General features: G+C 42.2%; 1 protein-coding gene and 1 pseudogene across 3 annotated transcripts in view; both read right to left on the minus strand.

The window, feature by feature from the left end:
- Window positions 1-3,893: 3,893 nt before the first annotated feature.
- Dnajb14 (DnaJ heat shock protein family (Hsp40) member B14) overlaps window positions 3,894-16,609 on the minus strand; it is a 41,323-nt gene continuing 28,607 nt past the window's right edge. For all 3 annotated transcript variants that reach the window (XM_021158079.3, XM_021158082.2, XM_021158081.3), the window contains 5 exons: window positions 11,468-11,653; window positions 9,805-9,899; window positions 8,949-9,058; window positions 7,778-7,950; window positions 3,894-5,493 (listed from right to left, as the gene is read on the minus strand). In XM_021158079.3, the coding sequence (XP_021013738.1) occupies window positions 5,369-5,493; window positions 7,778-7,950; window positions 8,949-9,058; window positions 9,805-9,899; window positions 11,468-11,653 (689 nt within the window). In that variant the 3' untranslated portion in view covers window positions 3,894-5,368. The remainder of the gene's footprint in view (window positions 5,494-7,777; window positions 7,951-8,948; window positions 9,059-9,804; window positions 9,900-11,467; window positions 11,654-16,609) is intronic.
- On the minus strand, window positions 8,394-8,852 carry LOC110291125 (peptidyl-prolyl cis-trans isomerase NIMA-interacting 4 pseudogene; annotated as a pseudogene).

A 16,609-nucleotide genomic window follows, 5' to 3' on the forward strand; every position in this document is an offset into this window, starting at 1 on the left:
GATGAAAAACCTGAGATTTCTCAGCATTCTATTAACCTTTCTGGTTAAAAAAAATGACTTAGAGATGACTAGATAACTAATACCAGTGCATTCAGGAAGAAGGGAAATGAAAGGAGAAGATGTGCTGTTTCCATTCCTTCCTCTGTGTGTGTGTGTGTGTGTGTGTATACACGTGTGTGTTGTGTTTATGTATAAAGAGATAAAATTAGTAGTAAGTATACCTACTGTTTCCAAACTTACAAAAGAAAAAAATATAAACTTAATATGCAAAGGAAAAGAGCTACTGGGTAAAGATAAAAGTGGTCGAAGGAAATCAAGAAACTCCATGTAGCTAAAAATAAGACAGGAATATATTGGGATTTTTATTATAAGAATAACCAGCAAGTACAACAATCTTTCAGCTCCAGCCACACAAATACACATAAAATTAAATTCAAATATACTAACTGGTCCTTTCCACAAGACAGGAAGCACAAAGGACTCAGTGATTACTGACGAAATTTCTATGTAGTTTAAGATCCTGCACTCAGCCAACATCTCTCATGGCTACTCCCAAGTACTGTTTACTCTAACCCACACATGGTATAAACATGATGGGGTGCAGCAACAAACCTCAAGCATAATACTGTTCAAAGTCCTGTGTGACTTCATGCTGTGCTAACTTCTCTCAACCTGATAACCTGACCGATCCTCTCTATCCCACTAAAACTGGAAAAGTACACCAACAATTTCTACACATTTTCTGACAGCTAAGAGCCTTCACAGTTAGAGTGCTACACTTTAAAGTGACTTATTCTACAGGCTCAAGAGATATTTAAGATCCTCTGACATGTGCTCATGTTTACAACCTGTACTGACAGAACAGTAGAGATTAGCATGACCCTTGTACAACGATGACACAAAAAATTCAATAAGCTTCTATATTCAACGAATGAATTCAACGAATGAAAGGCAAATAGAAATTAAAAACAGACAGAGAACTACTTGAAGGAAAAGAGGGAAAGTGGGAAATGAGGCCAGTGCACATCAACACTATCAAATGTAAACCGTAGGGACCACAGGCCACATTGAAGAGGAGACAGAACTTTGCAACTTCAAATCTCCATTAAAATAAAAAGACAACAAACTGCCTGTTATATTTTGGGCCCATAGGTGAATGCTACAGTCAGCTTTTGTCAAAGCAACAAACTCTTCTTCCTCCTCCTCCTCCTCTTCCTCCTCCTCCTCCTCCTCCTCCTCTTTAGTGGGTAGAAGTAACTGGAGCTTAAAATGGTCATAGTAATGAGAAGACGTGACCATTGAGTGTTCAGTCTAAGTGGGACTTCTAACATTACCCACTTCAAGGATCTAAGAACATTATGGAACAGTGGGGGTATAAATGATGAGTGAAGTGTCTGTGGAACACTGTTTCCTGGCCATGTCACAGTCATCAGCCTTTGTGACTCTGCACAAGGTCTCTATAAGATGGAGCCTGTCCACATCCTGCCCTGAAGGGGAAGGGGCTTATGAGCCCTCTCCCCCACCCCTCCCTGATGATCTATGGCAGTTAGTGGTTGATGAGAGGAGATGCACTTTCTTCAGGGTTGCAGACACTGGTACCTATGTTCCTGTAAATAACCCTGTCCCTACATTCAACCGTAGTAAAAAGTCTTTGGGTTAGCATCATCAACAGCAACAACAGCATCATCAATAACATCAACAACAGCATCACCAATAACATCAACAACATCACCATCATCATCATCAACAACAACATCACCATCATCATCATCAACAACAACATCACCAACAACATCATCAACAACAATATCATCATCACCATCATCATCAACTACAACAAGAAGACTTGAAAAGAGAAGAGGGACGAACTGGGAAGAGGAAGCAAACAAGTGAAGTAGGGGAACAGGAAAGCGTCACAGGGGTGAAGATGACAAATGTATTATATGCACATATGAAAATGTCACGATGAAACCCACTGCCCTATATAATTAATGTGTGCTAATAAAACACATTTAAAAATAGAAGAGAAGAAAATGAAAAAATGACACGTCACCAGGGAGAAAGAGCTGTATTTTTATAGTGAAGAGCTAAAGTCTGTCTGAAGTTAGAAGCTACACAACAATCTGCGGGGTGGTGAGATGGCTCAGTGGTAAAACACTTCCTGCATAAGTCTGACAACTTGAGTTCAATCCACAGAACTGAACAAGGTATAAAAAGAGAACTAATGCCTGCAAGGTGTTCTCTGACCTCTACATGTGCTTCCTGGCACATGCACACACACACACACACACACTACAAACATAAGAATAAATAAAATAAAACCATTTCGAACAGTTGCAAGAATCTCAGGAATGGCTGAGCAACTGAATCGCAAAACCTTGAGGTTAAATGACCTGGGTTAAAGGCCATACTCAAAGAGCAAGAGGAAGAGCTAAGCCAGTGGAGAGGACCCCGGCCAACCTGGCTGCGGATGAAGGGAAACCATGGAGAGTTGCCGAGTTGAAGCAGTCTGTACAAAGCAGCATTCTTTACACCTACAGTAAGAAAACCAAGACCTAAATGAAGTGCACTGGACTTGAGAAGAAGAGCAAAGGACTTAGGTGAGCAAGAAACTGGAGAATTTAGTTGCCACAGAGCCTTGAAAACTAGAGAATTAGAAATACATATTTCAATGGGAATGTTAAACATGAGATCCACGATCTGAATGGCAAATAGAAAATTATGTGTTCCTATGAATGAAAATAGTATTACCAGGTGTGGGAGCACATGCCAATAAACCCAGCATGGGTTGGGGTGGGGAGTCAGGGTGGGATGGAGGGCAAGGCAATCTCTGTGAGATCCAGGCCAGCCAGGTCTCCATTGAGAGTTGGAGCCAGCCAGAGCTGACTCAATATTAAAACAATGATGACAACAAAGATACCATGAGCACACACTAAAACCACCATAGAAGCAGCATGTCGGTCTCCTGGAGGACCAGAGGATACTAGGAGAAGCTCCAAGCCTCATTTATCATCTTGTACCAGGGAACAAGATCAGCAGGTGACGAAGATACAAACAAATCAAAAGAAGAATACTGGCTCGATGGGATTTAGAAATCTGCAAAGTGGACAGTGAAATGACAGTTGAGGGAGGCGATTTTAATGACAGAGTTGAAAACCACAATGAGCTGTGTTCAGAGGCACACAACCCTAGGAAAACCATTCACATGGACCAAGCAGCACTGATCCAGGCTAACGGTTAGACAGGAAGTTTGCTGAAGGAAGCACAACAGATCAGAAGGCTCTGAGAATGAGGCCGGGAGTGCCCCAGACCTGTGAGTGTGACGCTAATGTGAAACTCAGCCGCAGGTTTTTCTAAGCAAAGAGCAGTGATTTTACATCGAGCCCTCCACCCTTGTGAGAGCACGCAACAGAACCTGTGCTAGAGGCAGCCAAAACTGACAGACACGGTGGAGAGGAAGGAAGTCCCTGCTGTGGAACGTGGTTATTCCTCTCAAGATTCTACTTTAGGGAGTAACAAAAATATATAAACTGACAGGGAAAGGTTTCCACTAAAGTTGAGTAGATAGATAGCATTTTAATAGTTTCGCATGATGTCTTCTGTGAAAACTTAAAGTGAACTTTTAGGTTCTTTGTAGCTCTCCCAGTTCTAAAGGTCATGTTTCTAGAAGGATGGTAGGGTTCTCCAGACCCCAAGGACAATGTGTGTAATTCAACCCACTATTATAATCAGGTTTTTCTACTGAAGAGTCTGATGGCAGAACACGAGACCGCTTGAGTTCAACAGATGACACAAATCAATAATATTTAGGGAAAAATCCTTAAGCAAAGGCACAAAGCCACTCTGCCTAACATTCTTCTTTTTAAGCAAGGGGTTGGGGACAGGAGATATGAAAAAAAGAAAATACCAAAAACATGTTTGTAATTCTTTAACTGTATAAAGCTAAACCCTTAAGCCAATACTATCATTAAACATACAAGACCAGAAATTACATCAAACTCAATGAGCAGCAAAGCTTCAAGTCCCCGCTGCATTTTCCCACTTTACATTACAGATTTCGCTACGAAGAGCTTATTCTAAAGACCTGATGAGTGGCCTGGTTGGTGGAGCGCAGCATGCTCTGATAGCTTGCTGTCAACCACTGCTCTAGCTGCTTGCTGTCAATCACTGCTTTAGCTGCTAGCTGTCAATCACTGCTCTAGCTGCTGCTCTATCTCTGCACAGGGCTACTGTGGCCCAACACACCATGCTGTGAAGTAAGCCAGCTGCAGTCAGAAAGGCACAAAGCCGGGTGTTAGTGGTCATTTTGTTCTTATGACTTATTTGTAGAAGAATCCATTTGCTTTGGGGTCCTGCTTCAGTTATCGCCATGAAACTGAATTTCCATAGGAAGAAAGTTCATCTTTTGTTTCATAAGCTCCAGTAGCCTTGAAAGACACATAAATGAACATTTGGGGCTAAAACTTTTGTTTGGTTTTGGTTTTTCTCGAGACAGGGTTTCTCTGTATAGCCCTGGCTGTCCTGAAACTCACTTTGTAGGCCAGGCTGGCCTTGAACTCAGAAATCCGCCTGCCTCTGCCTCCCAAGTGCCGGGATTAAAGGCGTGCGCCACCACTGCCCGGCTGGGGCTAACTTTTAATTACTGGAATTATGAATGGCATCATTGCAACTTACCATTGAAAACTCACTTAGCATAGTATTTATCATCATATTTTCTTTAAAGTCTATCTTATAGCATTTCATTCCTATGTATGGCTTAGCATTCATAAAACTAAAGAGCACACTGAGCGTAAACACCAGTTCACTTATGTCATTACAGATTCCGGAATATAAGAACAATATTAAAAATGTCAATTCCTTCTACACTGATATAAGATTTTACATAAAGTTTTGTTTTTTTCTTTTTGAAAAATGTTCATTGTTTAAACTCCACACACGCAAACACCTAATGGGAAATGTGGCTGTGTCCATTCCATCGGCCTGAGCCAAGTGTCTCATGGAGCTAAACACTAAAATAATTTAAATAAAAGGCAAGCGCTCATATGTGTACAAAATCATCCTAGAAATATTTACATGGCAAAGGAACAATGGAGAGTCACAAAGCTGGCAACTGCCACCGGTGTGACAATCCTCTCCAGACTTTGTAAGGAATCATATAAGAGTTTAAAGTTAAAGTAATTGCAGAAGCATACTAAAATATTTAGTTTTCAGTTCTTACTATTGAAATGAGCCAGTAGGTCATTAACAGTCCAAGATTTCAGGAATCAACTACTCAGCTTAGTCTTTAATCACATCTTCTTCAGCTTCATGGCGACATGAAATTTACAGAGAAGACAGAGTACACAGAAAGGAGCAGGCGGGACCCAGCTTATCCCCCCTTGTAGAGACTGGTCAGCCGTTCTAGCTCCTTGCAGTTCTCCATGCTCAGGGCGTCCGCCTTCCTCCGCAGCTGCTCATCACGGTACACTTTGGCCGCATACTGCATATCTGTTTCTGTATGTCAAATGTTTGCTAGTTAGTAATTATTTACATCACCTTAGTTGCTTAAATTTAAATAACACCTTAGAGAGGTTCATATATATATACACACATATAAAATGAAAAATGAAAGAAAGGAAGTACGATTCCTATAAACTATTTCACTCAGAGTTTTTCTTTTATTTAAAAGAATTTCTCTTTGGGACAGGGTTTCTACATAGTCCTGGCTGTCCTGAAACTCACTATGTAAACCAGGCTGACCTTGAACTCAGAGATCCTCCTGCCTTTGCCTCTGAGTGCTATGACTAAAGGCATGAGCCACCACACCTTTTGGTCTTTTTCTTTATATAACTTTACTTTGAACTTAGCATACAGAATCAACATCAAAAGGAAATAAGGCTAGAGCCCTGCCACCCCTCCCAGAGCCCTCCCAGAGCCCTTCCTGAGCCAAGGGGCTTAAGGGGCTTCTCTGGAATACCCTCTGGGGCTTTTCTAAGCTGTCACCCGAGAAGCAAGGCTGCCAGTGGCTGTATTTGTTGTGATTTTGTGATAATTGCAACAGTTAAGAACTTAAATTAAAACTCGTTCCTCCTCCCTTTCTTCCTCCACCTTCCTCTTCTTGAGAATGGGCTTCATTAAATAGCCCAAGCTGCCTTCACACTTGTGGTCCTTGTGCACCAGCACTCCAAGTGCCAGGATTGTGTGTGCTTTCACACATGGCAAAAATTTGGAATATATGTATACCCCACACACAAAAATGCAAATACCTACCCCCCACGTACAACTTTAAGAAATAACCATAATTCTGCCTGCTAGAACTAGGTGATAAGACCTTATGGCTAAACATATTACATGCTTGGTCACAGGAAAATCAGATTAACTGAGCAGGAAGCCTGCTCTTCCCAGATAGCTTCCATGGTGCCAAAAGGAGCTATTCAGGCTGACAAAGAATTACCAGGGACAGTGAATTCAGCTGTGGAGTCTTTTAGATAGTATATGCCCATCATGAAATAAATGCTATAGCTGTTATGGGGTCAATAACTACGGTCTGGTCAGAGTTGAGGACCACTGGACAGGAAAGGATTCACATCTGGTACTGTAAACCTGGACATAAACCTATGGCTAAAAGTCCACAGGCCTGATTGGAGGAGCTACTCTGCTGTTTTACTAAATGGACACAATGAACTTGCCTTTAAATACTTGCTTACATCCCATGATTAACATGCTGTCATCTTTGAAGAGAGAGCTGCTCTTTGCAATGGGTGGTGATGACTGCAGACTTTTTTTTGGGGGGAGGGGAGGAGAGGAGTGTTTCGAGAAAGGGTTTCTCTGTATAGCTCTGGCTGTCCTGGAACTCACTTTGTAGACCATGCTGGCCTCGAACTCAGAAATTCACCTGCCTCTGCCTCCCAAGTGCTGGGATTAAGACTGCAGACTTATAAAGTGTCAAAATAATGAGCATAAGTGACTGAGGAAGGCGCAGTTCTAAACGGGACATCACTATCGTCCCTCCAAAGCTCAGGGAGTATGGGCAGAGCTGGACAGGCTGGAGGGTGTGGGACGACATCCACCCAGCATGATGCCATTGCTGCTGTCATGAACCTGCTGTAGCTGTGATCAGTAAGATCTGCACAGCACTGGGTGCATCAACACTCGCATGGCAAAATAACACTTATCTCTGACTGGTCCAAGCCATTGTGTTAAATGCTTACTGAGCCTTCTGCTGTGATGATGAGGTATCTAGTTTAGAGAGAAGTAACTTGGACTTCTGGGTAACTTGGACTGGAGGAAGCATCATGTGAGGGAATCTACTCAACCAAATGTTTATTAAACACCGTAAGACAAGACCCACCCAGTAAGTTCTTACACTATGCCAAGTACTATATTTTGCCACATGGATAAAAATCACTACACTCAATCCTCAATAGACATGTTAGATTGCTCCCAGGATCTCCAGACACTAAGATAGAAGGATGTTTAAGTCTCTTATCTGTGTTTGCATATAACCTATACCTTGCCTAAGGTGGGGGTGCCATGCAGCTGGCTGTTACAGTGTCAGGGTCAGATTGCAGTGACAGCAGGAACATCAGCATGTAGGCTTTTTCTGCAGAGTTTGATTAACAGCTGACTGAAAACATGGATGAGCAAGGCCTCAGACACGGGGCTGACTACTTATTTATGCACTGAATCCCAGTTACAAACCAAGTCATTTCGGAGCACTCAGGTTAGGAAATTCACAATAATAATTCCAAAGACCCTAACGATTTTCTAAGATATTAAAAACATGTGACGGACTTACTCTGCTGTCTTTCTTTCCAGCAGTTATTTCGAATATTAGTCACGTAATCCTCTTCCACACTCTTTTCTACTTTTTGTAATAGTGTTCCTTTATATTCGCTTTTAAAGTCCTTACTGACGTAATAAACAACACCCAAGTTTTCTGTCTGCATTTTAATAGTTTGTCCTGATCCACTGCAAAAGAGATGGATGATTATTCTTTTAATTACGACTATATCCTACTATGCAAATCAAGAAGCAAAAAGAAAAGTAATTTCAAATTAACATCAGTATTAGTTAGCATCAGCATTAGTTAACATTAGTATTAGTTAACGTTAGTATTAGTTAATATCAGTATTACATTCTCAGAAACTGCCTCAAACCAGTTTTTACAGGGCACACAATTTTTTTTTAGTTTAGCTTCCTTTATCTCCTGTTCACTTAAATTGTTTCCCACTTAATGACATTTGTATAAGACCAATTCTTTTTTCCTCTTGTTGTATTCAAACATGGCACTTCTGACCCACACTGGGACAGATGTGTACACCACCAAGAAGAATGTTAGAAATATTCACTAATGTTAACTACTTTTTCTAAGTTTTCTTATTTTTATTTTTATTTTTTTAATCAGTCTTTCATGTGATTTTATTTTCTCCCTTCAACCATAATAATATGATATCCAAATTTTGTCTTAACTGGTGGGTCTGTAAACACAGGCTTATCCATCCTACTTACAGGCAAGGCAAACGCTGCTTCTTGAAATGGTCCCACCATGGATCCTCTGGTCATCCAACCCAAGTCACCCCTTTGTCTGGCTTTATCTTCACTGTATTGTGTGGCCACTTCACTGAATCTCATCCCAGACTTTAACTTTTCCATGGCTTCCATGATTTTCCCATGTTTTTCACACAGAATGTGTCTGACCTTTACTGCATTGCCACCACCTTTAGGACCCTGAGACTTCTTGTCAGCACTGTCACTCCCAGAGGCTGCACCTCCTTTCCCTCCTTCTCCAGAACCACTTTTCCCTTTCGGTGGCATCTCTTAAGCTGGCGGCTGAACTCTCTAACTACTTTTTAAATTAGAGATTTTCCAGGAAAAGAGTAGGCACTTAAGAGCATCACAGGACCCCTCAAAGGAAAGAAAAAGAATAGCAACAATGAAACGCTGTCAAATCTTGCTTAGCTACTTACGATCTGGGGTATAAGGAGTACGGAGGGTTCGAGACCATCAGCTGGCTTAACAAGGACACAAGGATCAGCACAATGATGGGCATGAGCTGAATGAAGACAGAGAAGCCTCCCTGTGAAGAGACCAGAGAGCAGCAGACAGTGTCAGACCGTCACAGTCCGGTGCTCGCCACATACTCTGACAGGTACTGAGGATCCCCGTGGCCACTGAGGGCAGAGCTTTCTAACCTGCTGGATAAACCCAACTTCCTGCTACGATCCCTAAAGTACACGCTCCCCAGGGCTTGAAAAGGACGATACCATCTGACCCCGTTTTTAGAGATAAGGAAGCCCCCTCCTGTCACACACACACACACACACACACACACACAAAGACGACTGGGTGTGGACTGGACACACAGCGGAGCAGCCTCAGGTCCCCTCATGTCTAGTCCAGTGTCCTTTCTATCCAGCTTTCTACAAAGGGAACTTAATCTACACAAGCAATTGCATATAGCAGCTGCCTTAGAACCAAGCAAAATCTAACACACTTCTAACTGAGGCTTTTTCAGTATCGTTTGTAAATCTTTTATGATCAATAAAAAGAAGCCACCTTCAGAACATGCAAATACAGATCTACCTTTGTCAGAATTACGCAATAGCAAACCAGAAGGACGGCAATGCTGTCGTTACCCCTACGGTGACCTCCACTCCTGCGCCTACATTATTCTCACAGGATTTCTGAGTCTCTTTTGAACACTTGCTAAGAGAAGAGTCATTTCTTTTCCTAAAACAACTTGCCCTATTTCTAGTCAATTCTAATTGCTTTCCTGAACTGGAATTTGTCATTTTGAGATTTATAATCACATTATAAACATACATCTGCTCTTTCTTCTTCTCTTTCATGCCCACTGTGTCGGTGCTGATGTTGATGGCTGTAAGCAGCCCGGCCATTTGAAAATGAATGTACACTACCTGGGAAATTAAACACAAGGTGAAGTTAGGAAGCAACCGTGAATGGGGAAAAAAATGACTGTTTCTCTGCTTTTCTTGTTGTGATTCAAAGCACACACCACCATGTCCACCCTTCTTGGGAGTTACTAAAATAATGGATATTTGTTTTGAACCCTGAATGTTTACTGTGTGATCTTCTTGCCTCCACCTTCCAAAATAGTTGTGGGCTACCAGACCCAGCTTTCTAAATTCCTTTGTGAAAATGTGGGAAAGAATTCCTCAATAAGGCCACACACAGGAGACCATCGTTGTTGGTGATGATGGTTCCTCAATAAGGCCACACACGGGAGACCATCGTTGCTGGTGGTGGTCTCTCCAAACCTTTGGGCTTTATTCGGAAAATTATGATTACTGTACTGAAATGAATCAAACCCATCTAGAAATCCAACGGCAACATTATAATTAATGTTTTTAAAATGCTAATGTATGAAAGCGGCTCACAGATGGACAGTCAAGCTCTTTTCAAATGGGGCGAAGAACCAGAAATGGCTATTGTTGACAAAATATGCTATGTTGTAAGAAACCGAGAACTGAGAATTAACTATGAAGAAGAAAAGTGTTGTTTCAAAGATTTCTGGTTGTTCCCAACATATTTTCAGTCAAAACTGCTAGTTTGGTAACGTTTCTTAGAGGTAATGTGTCTCAATTTGTTAAAACACAGGTTACAGTTTTGATCATTCATTTGTATTTTTACAACTCCAGGATGGTTTGTAAAATGCCCTATCAATGACAACCCTTTCTCAGTGATGTTAAAGGAGCCATCCGGTCAAATTCTCAGTTTGAATGAGCACCTTAAGTCAATGCCATGAACAGCTTAGAGCTTAAAGACATCATTCTTAAATTCATTTCCACAGAATCAATACACAATAAGAAAACACGAAGTAAGAAAACAGGAGAGTTTATGCTACGTACGCTATCGCTGTAAGATCTACTCAGTGGGAAACTACACTCCCTGACGGCCTCGTTCAAGTGCTTATTCCTACTACAACACAATAAAAAAGATACCTAAAAGGCTTATGTGTCAATCAGACTGTCTACTATTTCAATGGAGATACTGATGAGGACATTTACACACACTGGCATTAGCAGTCTCTAATGCTGTTTGAGGATCCAGGGAGCTAACATTGATCACCCTCCCAGGTACCAGATTCTTCCTCTAATGGAAATGGTTATGGCACACTGCTTCCGGATTTCCATTGTCTTCAGTTTTTAATAAAACAAGGTATCTGTACTCGTTAACTTCTTTTTCATTAAAGTACTCTCTAGGAAAGAGGCAGGCTTAGTAATAGTGACAGCCCCCAACATTCTCCCTCCTTTGATAGAAAGCCAGCACTGCAGAAAATGCAGGGAGATCTGCATGCTCAAGCCTGTAACTGAGGCAGGAGAGTTGCTATAAGTTAGAGATTAAGCCTGGGTTACACGTGAGTTCCACGCTAGAGTGAAACTCTGTCTCAAAACAAAACCGCCCAGATGAGAACTCTGGAAATCTTTCTGAAGTCTCTCGCTGAGGAAATAAAGTTAGCGAGTACCTGAAGGAAATCCACCGCCAAAGAAGATATTGAACAGGTCTTCGGGAGTTATGTCGGCCTCACAGCCCCGGTGGAAATTGAACCTGCCGTTGTTCTGGTGGTTACAGGCTTGCTCTTCACCGCCTGTGACGTCATACTGTTTTCGTTTCTCTGGATTGCTTAGGACAGCATAAGCGTTTCCAATCTCTAAGGAAGCAACAAATAACAACGTCGGAAAGAAAGTCTTTAATCTGTAGAAAACTTGCCAGCTTGCAGCAGCACCAACTTAAATACTGTTTGAAACCAATTGAAAAAATTCATAAAACAGAAAAAAAAAAACAAACAACAAAAAACAACAAAAACCAGTAACAATTTCTTTTAAGTATTCTATGTACATTCTGCAGCATCACACATGTTAACCATAGAGAAAGCTGGGCGTGGTGGCACACACCTGGTTGAGGCAGGAATGAGCCTGGGTGAGTTCCAGGACAGCCTGTTGAACCACAGAAAGAGACCCTGTCTTTAAAAAAGAGGATGAAAAGGAAAAAAGGACAAAAAAAAAAAAAAAAGGTTCAAAGCCACCCTAACCACCGCGGTCTCCATCCACCATGTGTGGAGAACTTACCATTTCCGTACTCCACTCATTAATACTTTGGACTTCACATAAGGATCCCAAGATTCACTTGCTAAGTAAGTTGTTTGCGGCCAGGTACTGAGCACGATATGGATATATACCATTCCAAGACATCTCCACTTCATCTCCCTTTCTTTTCGGATACTATACTACCTCCCATTTCATTTCTCAACAGTGCATTTTCCTTAAGTCAGAAAGCCCCAGGGCAGAGTAGGGACCGTCCATGCCTCCCCTGTGGTGCTCAAGGGTCCGGCATCAAGCCTTACATGTTGTTGCTGTTGTGTTTTGCTTTTGTAGTGGGGTCTCTGTACATAGCCCAGGCTAGCCTTGAACTATTAGCTCATTGTGCGTGCACATGCATAATCAGGAATGATTACAGCTCCTTGTTATCTAGAGGATTAAGTACAAATTTTATTTTGGTGTTCAAAACATTGCAAAGCACATTTCTATCTCACTGTCATTTACTGTATATAAAAGACCTTTCATTTTGCTTTAAATATTTTACTTTGTGGTAATTATAGATTCAAGTACATTTTAAAATATAAGTATCCTCTGTACTTTTTATCTAATTTCCCCTAGTAATAATATCTTATCCATTATAGCAAAAAACCATAAATGGAGAACTACCACTGACAGTCAGTAGAGCACAGAACGTTTCTGTGGCCTCTTGAGTACTCCAGTTCTCCACTTTGTGTGTGCACAATGTGTGTTGTGGGCACACAGGCTGTGGCTACAACCTGGTCCACTTGGTTCTTTCTTGCCACCTTTCTGTGGGTTCTGGGATGAAAGCGAGTTACTGGGTTTGCACGACAAGCTCCTTTATGCTAACTGAACTATCTCACTGGCCCTAAGGGGTCCTCTTTTACAACCCCATTCAACTCCTACCATAGCTGTCTTCAATCCCTGGCGATCACTAAGCTACTGGCCACTTCTCAAATGTGACCATGTCTAGGATGCTGAAAGCCCACAGTGGGGAAGGTGCATGTCTATAATCTCGGAACACAAGAAGCCGAGGCAGGACCCTGAGTTCAAAGTCAGCCTGGGTTACATGATGAGACTCTGTCACACAAGTAAAAATAACAAAGCAATATTGTATAAGTAGTGCAATATAAAAATAGGGTTATTTCATGTCAGAGAAACTCCTGGCTGTTTTCCATGAGCACAGTACGCAGACTGACCCGGCTAGTTTCCTGTCAGGGTGTGCTCCGTTTTATTACTGCATAGTGCTCCACACATGGATACCGCACTGTTGTTATAACTGCTCATCCCCTGAATGACACCCGGGCTCTTTCTAGTTTAGGGCTACCACAATGAAGCTCTATCGATGCCCTTCCCACAGGTTTCTGTATACATGCAAATGTTCCTTTCTCTGGGACAGACGCCAGGGGTGCATTGCTCAATTGTATGGTAGCTCAGAAGTCGTTTTTTGATCAACTTCCAAAGCTGTTCTGCAAAATGACTCTCATTTTACTTCTCCTCACCAATACATGAATAATCCATTTTCTGCGCCCAGAGCGGCTTGGACAGGAGCCATTGCTACCTTCTAGGTTAGCCATTATGATAGGTGAATAGCATGCTGACATCTGCATTTCCCTAATGGCTAACTATGCTGAAATCCTTTCAAGGACTTCTTTGTCACATGCAGTCATCTTCAGTCAAATGTCATCTATTTGTGTATGTTTGGTGTTGTGCAGCACACATGTGCATGTTCATGTATGGATGTATGTGTGTGTGTGTGCATGCAGCTGTGTTTGTATGTGTGTAAAGCCCAGGGGATAAGCTTGGCATTGTATCTTGTAACCTATGGAATGCCATTACTAGGGTTTCTACAGGTCCCTTCGGATGCCTGCCTGTGTGTGTTAACAGACAGCCACATCTGTTGCAAACCTGGCAGTCACTAACCATCCCCCTCTGCCCTGACCTTAACAGTGACAGGACCACGGAGGACTAAGCTGAATGAGGGACCTCCATCCGCTTTCTCGCCTTAAGATTTTACGTTTTTAATGTTGTTAATTACTTTCTTCCTTTCTTTCTTTCTTCCTTTTCTTTTCCTTCCTTTCTTTCTTTCTTCCTTTCTTTTCTTTCTTTCTTTCTTTCTTTCTTTCTTTCTTTCTTTCTTTCTTTCTTTCTTTCTTTCTTTCTTTCTTTCTTTCTTTCTTTCTTTCCGTTTGAGAAGTCTCAAACTCTAATGATTTCCAGCTCTGTCTTCCTTCCCACTCTCAGAGCACAGCTGACCTGTACATCAGATCTTCTGTTACAGCTTCATGTGCTACGAGGGCTTCTGCTTCTGCTCTGTGTGACTCTCTGGCTGTTTGAATGGGAAGCGCAATGATTCTAGTTCATCGGGTCCTTGCTCCGTCTGCCCTTTCTTCCCTTCATACATTAGCAGGGATTTCAGATCGTTGCTTCTGATGATGAATTTCCACTCTCTTCTTTACACCTTTGCTCAGACTCTGAATTGCTTTGGTGATCTTATTTACTTTTGGCACACACACGTTTGTTCTTCAGGACACCTGTATCATAGTAACATCTTTGCTACACAACTCTCCCTTTTCTGTCTTCTCCATGTGGGTGTCTAACAGACTGCGTTTTAACCATGTAGGGCCCTGGTTCTTGGAATGATAAGAGATTTTTCTATTGCAATTTGGTTATTTAGTCTCTTATGAGGCTCTGCAATCTTAAATGCTATGCTTTAATGTCTTTCTCTCCTACCATTCCAGTGCAGTAGGGGCACAGACTGTCTCACAACTTCCTTGCAGAAACAGACATCCGGGTTCCTTCCCCCTAAGACTCTGACACCATCAAGTGAGATGGGAGTGCGGAGCTCCCCAGCAGTGCTGGAAAGTGATGGGGTCTCCAGACTCATGTTAGGACTACAGTTGTCTCCTGGCTAGGGGAAGGGGAGCCTCGATGTTGCAGTCTGTGTGTTTTTGTGACACCAGGAGGCCTACAACCTTGTTACTTTGGGATGGTAAGGTGCTAAGGTCCCTTTGCCACCTCCCATTGCCTGGGCCGCTAAATCTAAACCGCCAACAGGATTAAATGAAAGCTGTCTAGGCAAGTGGTAAAGCGCCGCCAGCATCTGAGATGGGCTTCCACAATTCCATGAGTGCTCTGGCTGCATACATGGGCATCTCTGATGGAGTCACGGATTATTGATAGGTGGTGAAAGGTAGGGGTGAGGTATAAGGAAGGAGGTCACAGGAGCCATGTCCTTGGCACTGTATCTTACCCTGGCTTCCTTCTGTATCTCTCTCCAGGGCTTCCCACCTACCATCCTGTAAACAGCCTTGCCTGCATGGATGCCCTTTCCCTCAGGACAGACCGACACTTATACTTCTCAAACCATACACCAAAATAAACCCTGCCTCCCCTTCAGTTATACATGCCAAGTATTTGGCCAAGCTGGAGTGACGGTAACTAATACGCCTGGGGAAGAGAATGGCTGTTTATCTCCAAGTAAGCAGAACTCCTGATCCTCCTGCCTCTGTCACCCAAGTGCTGACGTTACAGGTGTGTCCCACCATCTGTGCTCACAAGAATTTAAACAAACATTAAACAGAAAAAGAAAAAGAAAAAAAAATCACAGGAATGAAAAGCTACAAAACACTTGGCAGACACTGGGCTTTGCTACAGTGCGAATGTTTTGGGTGAAGCATGTCTTTCTTTGAAGATGAGGGAAAAAGCCCAAAGCTGGATGGAAGTAACATCTTTTTTCTGCAAGACATGCCCTTGGGTCTACACTGCTAATATTAAACTACAAACCTAGCCCAAGCCTTGGCGCAGGATCCACAATTATTTATGAAACACACGGGTACCCTGTGCCCTCTGCTAGGATGTCCCTGTGTATGCTGACAACGAAACAGTGGACTGAAACAATCTCCAACCTTTGAAGATAATGTGTTCTAGTTTGGTGGCCTGCTTTTGTGTTGTTTTTTGCTTGTTTGATGGTGATGGTGGGTAATGAACTAAAGACTTTGTGATTGAGAGGCAAGGACCGCTGAGCTACAGTCAGCACCGAGATAATGGTATTTATGGAGAGAATGCACTTCACCAGAATGGTGTGGGAAACACGTTCAGGTATGTTATAAAAATCATTCTGGCCGGGCAGTAGTGTCGCACGCCTATAATCCCAGCACTTGGGAGGCAGAGGCAGGCAGATTTCTGAGTTCGAGGCCAGCCTGGTCTACAAAGTGAATTCCAGGACAGCCAGGGCTACACAGAGAAACCCTGTCTAGAAAAACAAAAAACAAACAAACAAACAAAAAATCATCCTGCATAATAAATATTTCTTTGCTTTAGTAAACTTAACAAGGTTCCTGGGAAAGACAACCCAGCCAGGTTCCATTTACTGTCCTAGGGAACACTTGTTTCCCTTAGAGAAGCGCAAACATAGCATTTAACTTGAGTCTTTAATCTATGGCTACTTCTCTATTCTTGAACAAAATAGAATAGAATAGAAAATAACCTGCAAACGACTTCCACTTTCCATAAAATAACGTTTCAGTGTGGTCAAACCCTTATCTACC

Source organism: Mus caroli, unplaced genomic scaffold (genome assembly GCF_978045245.1).
Source record: "Mus caroli unplaced genomic scaffold, Mus_caroli_1 scaffold_3, whole genome shotgun sequence".
Classification (NCBI taxonomy): domain Eukaryota; kingdom Metazoa; phylum Chordata; class Mammalia; order Rodentia; family Muridae; genus Mus; species Mus caroli.